Source organism: Lissotriton helveticus, chromosome 8 (assembly GCF_964261635.1).
Source record: "Lissotriton helveticus chromosome 8, aLisHel1.1, whole genome shotgun sequence".
Taxonomy (NCBI): Eukaryota; Metazoa; Chordata; class Amphibia; order Caudata; family Salamandridae; genus Lissotriton; species Lissotriton helveticus.
The window spans coordinates 1,240,386,748-1,240,398,911 of NC_136069.1; the positions used below are offsets into that span (position 1 = coordinate 1,240,386,748).

The window sequence follows — 12,164 nt, forward strand, 5'->3', positions numbered from 1 at the left end:
GCCTATTTACTAAAAAATGTGACTTTTTCCACGTCTGCTGGGAGGTTGATCACTCTGATATTCTTTACTCCTCTTAATCTATCGAAAGAGGCGGAGAGGTTCCATTGGTTGGACCCCCAAAGGGTTTAAGCTTTTTACATTGATCGTACCAAGGACCAGTGAGTTTGCAATTATGGGTTTTTCAAGAGAGGGAAAGGGAAGACTGTGCAGTCAGAGGACCCAGCCTAGATAGATATTCCTTTCCTTCAATATCCGTAATGAACTGGCCAAGAAGACCCTACCAGAAGGTCTGCGAGCCCATTCCAGTGGGGCTAAGGCTCCGGCCACTGCATTGGTGCGTGTCTTTGATATCTACCAGGATGGGACATGGGCTTTGGTGCATACGTTCAAAATGCGCTACTGCCTTGACAGCCAGGTTCAGCGGGAAGAACACTTTATCTGCTCATTTGTACATGACATTTTGGTCTTAGCGCAAGCCACAGAAACTCCACCTTGGGGAAGTACAATCTGCAGGAGAAGAATCCATCAGAAGAACACATTTATTCCCTTTGCTACTGTTCTGTTCGAGGCATATGAGCTGCAGATCGTACACTTTGCATTAGATCGCCACCCGGTGTTGGGCTCAGATGATTGCAGGTTGTTGTCTTCTTGGAAGAAGTCTTTGTAGTCACGAGATAGGTGACTCCTCCCTTGGACAATACTGAGCAGGGGCATCGGCTCCATCGTTAGATTGTTTTTCCTTCTGGTGTGTGCTGCATCCTACTGCAGATTTGTCACTGCCCTTCCACATCCACTTTATATGGAGTGGCCTCTATTAGCATCTAAAAAGGTACCAAGTTAGTGATGAGCACAATGTTACCAATAGCTGTACATGCTCCTCGCCTGAGGCCATGGAAAGGAAACGGACAAGAAAGTAATGTGCAGGGTTGTCACTTAATTGTGGTTGTGCTCTGTGACGTCTTGGGAGTCAGCGGGGAGACACATGGTGCCACTGTCGGCACACAGGAGCACTGCTACAAAATTCTCCAGATCCAGTCTGGTGCGGAGGGCATTTTCTATTGTGCAGAATCTTTGGTTAAACAGTTATCCACTGCAAAAAGGGTTATTGAAAGTAAGTAACTTATTCATTTGCCATAAGCAAGAAAAAAGTTGACGGACATATTTAGAGTAGGCATGCTATTGTTCACCCGAATAGAAACTGCGAAAAACGTTTGTCTGAAAAAAATTGATTTTAATAGAAATCAGAAACTTACCTAAAGTGGTAGAGCACCCCTATGAAGTGGAGTATTACAATAGGCTATAAACTCTACATTTGTAAAACACATCAAAACTCCCCATCACTTATTGCAGATCAATCTTTGAAAACTTAGAAACAAAACAAAGAGGAATCTTTATAGCTGAATAGTGAGTAATCTGAACCCTGACGAGCTCTGAACTGTGGCATCATATTGCTGCTGCTAACAAGGAGGCACACTTGCATTTATTGAGAAATTAACAAGTAAGAAAGAAGGATAGAAAGTTGTGAGCACTTCTTCGTCCTGACAGTCAGATCACCACTCTAAACAGAAATTTATACCCAGCATATGTCAGTTAAAAAACGCAGAAAGAAACGTCAAGCAGGACATAGTAAAAAATAACACTCGAACACCTGTTGTAGATCACTACTGCAGCTTTTAAGTTGAAAAGAAAAAAACAAAATAGATATGCTCTTCCAAACAACTAACACTCCTAATAAAATTCACAAATTTACTCAACATCTACCTCAAAAAAATTGTCGTTCTTGCTATAAGGGTAGGTTGATCAGACTTTAAAAAACAAGAACCGAGATTTTCTACAAGCACAGAAGTAGGACTACAATTGTGCATCGACCTCGGGGACACAATTGGCAACATTCATTGGCAAATACAGACCGGTACAAAAGAGAGTTAAAGGTAGGTTTTTCACATGTTAGCATTCTTCTTAACTGAATTGTTTCCGCTATGGGCTGCTAACCAATTCTGTGCTGGAACACATGAAAACTTGCCTCGGTTTGAGTTCAGTCGAGCCTGTCTGAAAACCGGCACATGTGCTTTACGTACTGAAATGTGCCATCTGAGATGGTGAAAAACATTTAGGGGCGGGGGTTCTTTTCTTCTTTGCTCTCTCTTCTTTGGTGCAGAGACTCCTTATTTTGGTGTGTCTGCACAATAGAAATGTGATGGACTTGGAATGTAATGGTTTACGATCTCACTGATGCACCATATATTTATTTATCAATTTCACAATTTTGTATAGCGCAACTCTACCCAGCTAGGTTTCAGTGCACTTCACAGTTAAAGAGCAAAGGGGACCAAGAAATCTCTTTACAGGGACCTGGAAAACGCTGGGAACTAAGAACTGTAGTAAGCGAGTTCATCCATAGGTTAACACATACCATGACTGAAAAGAGTACGGCAGGATCGCGAGGGAAAAGAGGAGGCGGTAAAAATAGTGATACGTGGAAAGAATGAATAAGCAAAGGAGGGGGTTGGAAAACTGAGGGGCAAGTTATGAACTTAAATTCTGAGATCAAAGGAGTAGAAAAGGATTTGGAGAAGTGTGGGGTTAGGGTGGTAATCAAAGCAATAAATGAGGCAAAGTGGAAGGATGAGGCGCATGATAAATGTTATGAGTTAGAGCTGCTGTGATTGGTTAACAAAGGGAGAAATTAGGAAAAAGAAAAAATGAGCACGGAGGGGTAGGATAGTTTGGCCTTGAAGAAAAGAACGGAATAGTCACCGTTCATACATATGAGTGTGTGTGTGTGTGTGTGCATATGTGTCTGTCTGTGTGTGTGTGTGTGTGTGTGTGTGTGTGTGTGTGTGTGTGTGTGTGTGTGTGTGTGTATATAGTAAGAGAGGAGGGGTGGTGGCATTGAGTTGACAGGCTTAAGGAGAAAAATATAGGATAGTAGTTACAGGTTGAGATACAGTGTTAGCAGGTCGCTATTTAGGATTTTGCTGAATTGTAGAAGGTTTTCTACACACTGCGAGGTTTCTAGGTCATCTGTAAATTAGCTAGTTTCCTTGTTTAAACCATCTCTTTGTATTCAGAGAGGTTATTCTTTTTCTTCCAACAGGTCTTCGGGGAGCAATGGCATTTGCTTTAGCTATAAGGGACACCGCTACCTACCCCCACCAGATGATGTTCACCACCACCCTGCTCATCGTTTTCTTCACTGTCTGGCTTGTTGGCGGAGGCACGACCCCCATGCTGTCATGGCTGAACATTAGGTGAGTATGCTTCCAAGAACCTATGGATTTGCTCCTGACACTATGCTGAGCCCTACCCCAGTGATCCCGATTTGTGTAAGAAAGTAGCTAGAGCACAGCCAGCAGCACGTAGTGATTCATTATATAAAGATAGAAAGTCTTAAGGAAGGGCCATGCCATCGCGTGTAAATATTTATGACTACGCCGATAGGTGCAAGCCAGACATTCTGCACATGCTCTCATGCACTGAACACAGCACGTTTTGTTGTCTGTGGTGAACAACAGTAAAATCAATACGACATATACTTTGTTTATGAACTTACAAGAGCTACTGGACTGTAGGGTCGCCAGCTTAAAAAGGATATGAGTTATATAGGAGGCTGCGATTAGTGAGTTGTAACAAGGTACTCTACCAACTTGTGGTCACCCGGTGAGCTTATGAGAATGGTAATCAGAGGAGAATGAGAGTTTGGCAGTGTTTTTTAAATATATTATTGTATTGTATTTGCATTCATATAACTCTTTCTGCTCCTATGAGGCATTGATGTGGCTTTGCTTTCAGGTAACATGCTATTCTGTGGGATCCATAATCACTCATCGTTAGGGGCTTTCTCATGCGTATATAGACTAAATATTTGTCATGCTGAATTGCTTCATAGTTGCCATATGGTTTGTGAACAGTCTTATTATTGTCTGCGGTAGTTACCACGGTCATGTGAACATTTTACAATATTATAGATTTGCCATGCATGTGACTCAAGACTGGTGAGGTAATAGACATTATATAGTTGTTTTGGAGGTAGAAGTTGCCATTGTAATTCGTTATGCTGATTAGAATAACAATGTCTCTCTAGCACCCCCAGGTCGTGCCATGTGGCCCCTGACATGACTATGCCTCCAAACATGATGACACCGGAGTAAATCAGACACCTACCGGTGCCCTGATGTCAGTCCCTATTTTTCTGCACCGCTTCTACGTGAGCCCGAAGCTCTCTCTCCGCGTCTCCAACAGATTCCTAGGCATTTTGACAGTGACATAGATCAGATGTCTCCTAAAAAGATTTCAAGTTTCAAGCCTTATATCAGGTGCCTCAAGAAAGTTTCTCTTTCTGATCCATGTGGCATGTGCATTTGGTGCCTGGGATTGGAAAACAATACCACAGCCTATGATTCTTGTGCCTCTATGCACCAAAAGCCTTCAGGGAATGAGAGGTCAAATTATTATTGGCTAGGGGCCTGAAGGAGACGCTCCTTCACCAAAATATAAGTCGTCCATCAGGGAAGACTTTCCTAAGAGATCTTATCATAAGTAGCACAAGAAGTGACTTAGGAAAGAGAAGTCCTCTTCTTTGAGGAAACAGCCCCACTCCAGAGACTGTTTGGAGTGTCAATGCCATTCCACAGGGCTATTCTCTTACTTGTAGTTGGACACGTTTCTTGTGCAAAAAAAGATGACTGCTGAGTCACTGGGGCCATTGGCCGATCCTTGTCAAATTGAGGGTTTCCTGCTGGCTATGCTCGATCTTTTCAGGGTAGCTGATGCATGCTCCGGACTATTCCTGAGGCTGTGGGCTTGGCAACTCTGACTTTACCGCCCCCAGCGCCTCCAGATACTGCATCCTCAGAAGCCCTGGCGCCGGTGCCAAAAGTGAAATTGAAGCCAGGGGAGGCACGGTCTGCTGTTCTCCCAGAGCTCTCTCTAGTACCAATGCATAATTCCACCCACAAAGTAGACTATGATGCCACTGTCAAAGTCAGAGGAGATTATCCCTGTAGGAAGAGAACAGTTTAAGGCAAACTTCAGTGATGTTCCCTTGGTTGCTTTCCTACCCAGGCCCAGAGATTTCTCCAGATGGAGAAAATATTCTGCTCCAATTCTAAAGCTCTCGCCATGGCAGATTAGGTGTATGGTTGCATGGGAGGTGATGGTTCGAAAGCTGATCACTTCCTTCCACACTATGCATTATCCCTGAATGAAAAAGATATGAGTGGCCTATATTCTTCAACAAAAGGGGACATTCCCTGTGCCTCTGGCCCTGCCTCTGATTAAGTCTCCTTATTTACAGATGCTGAGTAAAGGGACCGAATATGTGGTACCTGTGGAAGAGGTGGCAGTTAAGGGCTACCTGGCAGCCATATCTGCCATTATGTGCCTCCCTTACCAACCTCCCAAGCTTAAATTGCCACTAGTGATGCATTTCCTAAAATTTTTATTTTACTTTTTCCTCCCACTCCATTTATGATTCCTTAATGGGATTTCAATCTTACATTGACTTTCTTGATGGCATCCCCATTCATGCCAATTCACAGTTGCCTGGTTCGGCTTCTTACCCTGACGTCATTGGTTATTTTATTGGGTACAATACCTCAGCTTGTAGAGTCTGAAAATTACAGGCCCTCTCAGTTTGTCCACCTTCCACAGTTTTTACGCGGATAATTTATTTTTCCGCACTTGCCCATCCTTCTTACTCAAGGTAGTATCTGCATTTCAAATGGGCCATTCCGTTCCCCTTCCATCTTTCTTTCTTACTCTGCATCTAACCAGGGAGGAAGAGCGCTGCTTAGACTGAACCACAAATGTGTAATGTCATTGGACACTGACCCACAACAGGGCAGAGTAAACAACCATCTTTTTGAAGGCTAAAAAGGGGGTTGTTAGTGACCAAATATACCATTTCGTATTGGGCCATCCTGTTTCTAGGTATGCTTCACGCTAGTAAAGCTGGGTCCTCCAAGGGGCATTCCTGCCCATCCCACTGGGGCCATGGGTGCCTCCACTGCTCTTTCCAGAAGTGTTCTGGTTGCTGACACCTGCTGGGCATTTACATGGCCATCCTTGTTTACTTTTGCCAAGCACTACTACCTCATCTCTCAAGCACACAGTGACGTGTACGTTGGACAAGTTGTGTTGCATGGCTTCCATCCTTTTTTTTTTTTGTTTAAAATATTTTATTGAACAAAAGCAGAGGTAGTAATGAGTTGACAGTCATGAATTACAAACTTGCCATAGAATGCTTACATCACAGCGGTGCATCACAAGTACGATTACAGGGGGAACCAGTTCTAGCCATCGCCATTTCAGGAGATGGGGAAGTACAAAGTTCACCTCTATAAACATTCCAGTGCCCCCATTTCTTATCCCAAGTTCCAGGACACCCCCTGCATGGCTTCCATCCTTAAGCGACACTTCTCAGTCCTGCTTCCCACAGGCGTATTGGTTTGGAGTATGTTCTTAAAGTGAGGAGCCTGGAGGAAGATATTTCCATCAGAAGAAAAAGCTACTTGCCTTTTATAACAATATTTTGGTGGACACAATCTTCATCTCCACCTCCCCCAATGAGCTAGTGTTACCATTAAACAATCCCAAGGTATCCAAACACCTTCTGTGTTATATCTGTCACTGTTGTTGCTCTCTTAGCTCCTCAGCACTTACCTCAATGAGGGACAGAAGTATCAGGTGCTGAGGTCAGCACAGTTACTGGAACCTAATATACTCCAATGTCATCATGTCTGGAGGTGGAGTCAGGGCTAAGACATCATGACACCACCTGGCAGTCCTGGAAAGACATTGCCGGGGAAAAGTTTTTCAGACCAGTCAGAGGCCTGGAGGATAATTCATATGGTGAGGAATCTGCTGGAATATTATGTATCCACCAGAAATATTACTATCAAAGCTAAGTAACCTTTTTGTTTGGGTTATTCATGTGATTGTTTAAGCTGTAATGTAGTGGTATTGCAGGTCATGCATGTGGTCATGCAGACAGCATACTTGAAGGTAAAACCTGTGTAATAATAATTCACAAGTTGCCCAGAGAGTTATGGAAACATTTATTGCATTTTGGTACCAATAGATTCAGTGCTTAATTTTTGTTGGTGGTTTCCGGTGCTTGGCACCGGCCCTTAACCCGTTGACCGCGGTGCGGGTGAAATGAGTGGGCGGGGTTTAGACGGCCACTCTTTAGAGTGGCCGTCTTTAGACTTTAGTCTTTAGGCCAGTCTTTAGAGTGTTGCCTGCCCCCAGTGGGGCCGTTATGTGGCCCACATCGCTGCACGTGTTGCAGCTGGATTTTACCATCTCCTTCTTGCACTCGATCCTTGGAGCCTCCATCTCCGCTAAAAAGCGCACCCGCGGTGTGCGATATTACTATCTGCAACCTGAATGTCAGGTCCCTGGTAAAGCATCATTTGGAGATCTATGAGCTCCTCACTAATGAGTCGCCTGATGCTTTTTTTATGACAGAGACCTGGCTGCAGGACGCGGATACTTCTATACTAAATTTGGCCTTCCCCCCGGAATACGCGGTGTTCACTCTTAATCGTGGCACGAGAGGGGGTGGAATCGCGATGGCGGTTAAGCTGTGCTTCCCCTGTGAATGGAAGGATCTGAAGCTTTCTGGATGTGAATGCGCCCGTTTTAAAATCTCTTTTAGCCATCATTATACCTTCTCTGGCCTTTTAATTTATCGCCCCCCGGGTTGCGATGCCGCCTTTAGGGCCGCTCTCCCGGATTATATCAGCTCAGAGGCGGTAGGATGTGCAAATTTCAATGTGCTGGGAGATCTTAACTTGCACTTTGACTGTCCATCCTTACCCTCTATCCGGAGCTTCTTGGCCGACTTAGAAGCTCTCCAGCTTTCTCAATTAGTGACTCTCCCCACACATCGAGACGGACATGTCCTTGATCCACTTTTCACCAACTTAGAGGGAATCAATATACACTGCCCTATTCAGTTGATGTGGACTGACCACATGTTGGTGAAAGCGACTATTCCTATTTTAGAGCCTCTTTTTATCCCTCAGAATAAAACTATTCTCTCACGACAGTGGCACAAATTAAAGTTCGAGGACTTTTATCTTCTACTGGAGGAAGTTCCGCTGGGTTCTTACACAAATGTGGACTGTGGCTATGACTCGTTTTGTGCATGGATTTCTCAGGCTCTTGATTCTCTTATTCCTCTGGTCTGGTCGAAACGCCGGGCTAAAGATCATAGCCCTTGGTATGACAGCACGCTAGCATCCCTCAAGAGAGAGTGCAGGCAAGCCGAAAGGCGCTGGAGAAAATCCTTTGACCCTGCGCTTAAAATCTGTTACGCGGGCAAAACCAAAGCATATCATAGAGCGGTATGTAGAGCTCGTGCAGCCCATTATGCACAGGAATTTCTGAATAGCTCTAATCCCTCTAAATTGATATTCAAGGGATTAAAAGACCTTATGGCCAAGAGGATCACTGCAGTAGAGATACGTTCAGACCCCCATTGTGAAAGCCTGGCATCTTTCTTCATTGAAAAAGTGCAAGCAATCTATCGCACTTTCCCTACCGATCAGCTGACTCCAGAACCATGCAGCTGCTCCATGGATAGTGGTGTGGAGTTGGTCACTCTACCCCCCCCCCTATCTATGGAAATATTCAATTCTTTGAGTAGGAAAATTAAGTCAGGTTCTCCTATGGATCCACTCAAACCTGTTCAATTGAAGGATATGCCGCTGGTATGTCGCGCCCCTGTGCTGGCTCTCATTAATTTGTCGCTGGCCTCAGGGACTGTGCCTATCAGGTGGAAACAGGCGGTAGTCACGCCTATCTTAAAAAAGGCTACCCTGGATCCTCTAAAGCCCGAGAACTACCGCCCCATCTCGTTGTTGCCGTGGGTTACTAAAGTTGCCGAGGCCCATGTGAACGGGATCCTGGCAGACCATCTTGCCAGAGCCAACATCTTGGATCCCACGCAAAACGGGTTCCGCGCAGGACACAGCACGGAGACCGCCCTACTTTTTATGGTTGAGCATTTGCGCTCCGTGCTGGATACCGGTCGAACGGCGGCGCTCCTGCTATTAGGTCTGAGTGCCGCGTTCGACACGGTCTCACATGGTATCCTCCTGCAGCGACTTGAGGAAGCGGGAGTTAGGGGGCCCGCGTTGTGCTGGTTTCGGTCCTTCCTTACGGATAGATCATTCCAGGTTGCTATCCCACCCGGCAAATCGAAATCGCACCCGCTGACACTGGGGGTCCCACAAGGGTCATCTCTGAGCCCCACCTTATTTAACCTTTACGTTAGACCGCTGGCTGCGGTTGTCAAACGCTGGGGCCTGACAATGGTCTCGTATGCGGATGACACGCAGCTGGCGGTCACGCTGAGTGGGGACTCTGACGTGGAGGCCCTCAGCTTCCGCGAGGGTATATGTGCCGTGGCTAATTGGATGAATCAAAACTGTCTCCCATTGAACACTAAGAAAACTGAGGTCATGGTGGTGGGAAAACAGGCGGGGCTGTGGAATGATAACTGGTGGCCTCAGGAATTGGGGTTGACCCCTTCCCCTGTAAGTGAGATAAAAAACCTTGGGGTCTGGCTGGATCCGGCTCTTAGTTTCACTTGCCATACCAAGAGAGTGGCAGGCTCTTGTTATGGCGTCATCAGAGGACTTAGTCCAATACTTAAGTACTTTGATGCCCCCACCAGACAGTTGGTGGTCCAGGCATCGGTGCTATCTAGGTTAGATTATGCCAGTGCTCTCCTAGCCGGGATTAATCAGGCAGAACTCACCCGACTACAGCGAGTGCAAAATACCGCAGCCAGAGTGGTGGTGGGACTGCCTAGACGGTGTTCGGCCTCTAAAACAATGCACTCTCTACATTGGCTCCCTATGAGCCAGAGGATTAAGTTCAAGGTACTTTGCCTGGCTTTTAAAATTCTCAAAGGCATGGCTCCTCAAATCCTGATAAATCTTTTAGGTCCTTATGTCCCTCTGCGACCCCTGAGATCCTTGAGTATGCACTTGGCGACGGTTCCTCGTTTTAGACTTAGCAGAATGGGCGGCCGCTCTTTTCGAGTGGTGGCCGCAAAGTTGTGGAACTCCCTCCCTGCTGAAATCCGGGCAATTGACAACCTACTACAGTTTAGGCGGGCAATTAAAACCTTTCTGTTTGCCTAATTTCTGAATGAGCCCGCTCATTTTTAGATGTTGTGTTGTGTTTACCTTCTCAGCGCGCCAGGACGCCCCTTTGCTGGGGCAGCTGTGCGCGATACAAAAAACAAATAACATAACATAACATAACTGTCCTCTGCACACGCCCACTGTGGCGTCGGACTCTGCACACGCCCACTGTGGCGTCGGACGACCCCCGGCTGTCCGACGCATGGAAAGGGTTAATAGTCGACACCGGCACTTATGATAGTCTGCCACATTGTGGCGCTGTGTGTCTGATGTAGAGATGAGCACAATAACAGTTACTTACTAACTCAATATACATTAAAAATGACTAATACCTGTCACCTAAGCTATTCTCATAGCTTTGGGGGCCTGGGATAGTCTCCACTGCCACGCTTCTAGGAGTGTAATGGTTAGTTGTGTTGGTACTCTTTGGCAGCACCGGCAGGGGCAATGGGTGGTGCAAGCTGCAGCGGCCTCCTGAAGAGAACCCTTTGTTTCATATTAAGCACCGAATATATCAATTTTTAGGTCTCGCCTAGGCAGCGCTTGCGCGGTCTCTTCGAGACATGCTGTAATCAAGATATGGGCACTAAGCTCCGCCTATGTTCCGCCCATCTTTTTAATTGCCTCCTGTCACTGTCTTTTGTAAAAGGTGGCTTTTGATTGGTCAATAGACTTAGTAGTCCCGCCTTAGTAACGCCTGTTCTCTTCTAACTTCCCTTGAGGAAACCCCCTGTTACATGTTTTGTTACTAGGGATCTATTATTTCCCGTTTGTGAGCACTATTTTCTTTTTGAAGCACACTGGCATGCTGTGTTGGAGCTTCAATAATGGCAGCTGTGCGACTTTCTTATAACGCAGCTTGCCAAAATCTTTTTTTTTATTATATTTTTATGCAGCACGCCAAGCTTAATATTCATGGCAGCTGCCCATCTTTCTTTTTTTGTTATTCTCTTATCTCCCATGCCACGTTTAAACTTCAATAATGGCGGCCACGTGACTTCCTATAGTGAGGCTCGCCCAAATCCTTTTAAAAAAAAATTTGATTTTTTATTCAGCGCCTATGGCGGCCGCGCAACTTTCTAACTAGCACTCAACGGCAAAATCCTTTAAAAAAAAAAAGTACATTTTTTATAGAATGCGGCATGCCAAGCTTGTGCATTTTTGAGGGCACGTCGCTAATTTCTGAGGGCGCACGTTCGTCCTCTATCTCCTAACACAGTGACTTGTCAAGCAGCTGGCCTGCTCCATCGTGGACTGGAAGGTAAGGGGCTGGCAACCGCACTTCCTGTTTCTTCTCGCAGCGAGGGTGTAATGCCTGCCTTCCATGGCGTAGTGCCACTGCAGGTGCAGATAGATTAATTGTTTTCTTCTCACAGTGAGAATATAATGCGTACATTACACGTTGTAGTGCCACTGCAGGAACAGAAAAAGCGTTTTCTCTCACAGTGAGGATGAAATGCGTGCATTACACGGTGTAGTTGTAGACCCTAGTTTTCAAGGACAATGGGCCCTCCACCTGGAGGTCCCTTTACTCCTGTTCTAAGGCGGCACTCTTTCCTGATACACAAACCGATTTAACATCTAGGGTAACCTGACCTCGCATGCGGAAATGGCTGGATTAGAGAGTGGGGTTCATTCATGTAATTCACCAAAACCTGGTTTTGCACGAAATTGCAACCATAATGGTGTGTTATGCTTACTAACCTCACCCTACATATGGGGTACATATTTCATCCATCAGTTGCACACATCTGAAGAAGGCACGGCCCCCATGCACAGTTGTACGTCATTCTGCCTTCAGGAATCGGGCCCTGAGAGCACCCGTGCTCTTACTGGGCCAGCTGACGTCATATTGTTCCCTCAGTGACATCAGCTGCGTGGCTCGGACGTAACGAACAGACTTGTAATGCAAAGACCATCCTTTGCCCGGCGTGCTGACACTCACACGGTCCCAGATGTTTGACTTTCTTATCTGACTGCTGCTTTACAGCGAGATTTCGAAAT

At 45.8% G+C, this 12,164-nt stretch overlaps 1 protein-coding gene across 2 annotated transcripts in view; it reads left to right on the top strand.

The window, feature by feature from the left end:
• SLC9A7 (solute carrier family 9 member A7) overlaps positions 1–12,164 on the top strand; it is a 522,426-nt gene that overhangs the window by 362,036 nt on the left and 148,226 nt on the right. For both annotated transcript variants that reach the window (XM_078658221.1, XM_078658222.1), the window contains exon 12: positions 3,098–3,251. In XM_078658221.1, coding sequence (XP_078514347.1) covers positions 3,098–3,251 — 154 coding nt within the window. The remainder of the gene's footprint in view (positions 1–3,097; positions 3,252–12,164) is intronic.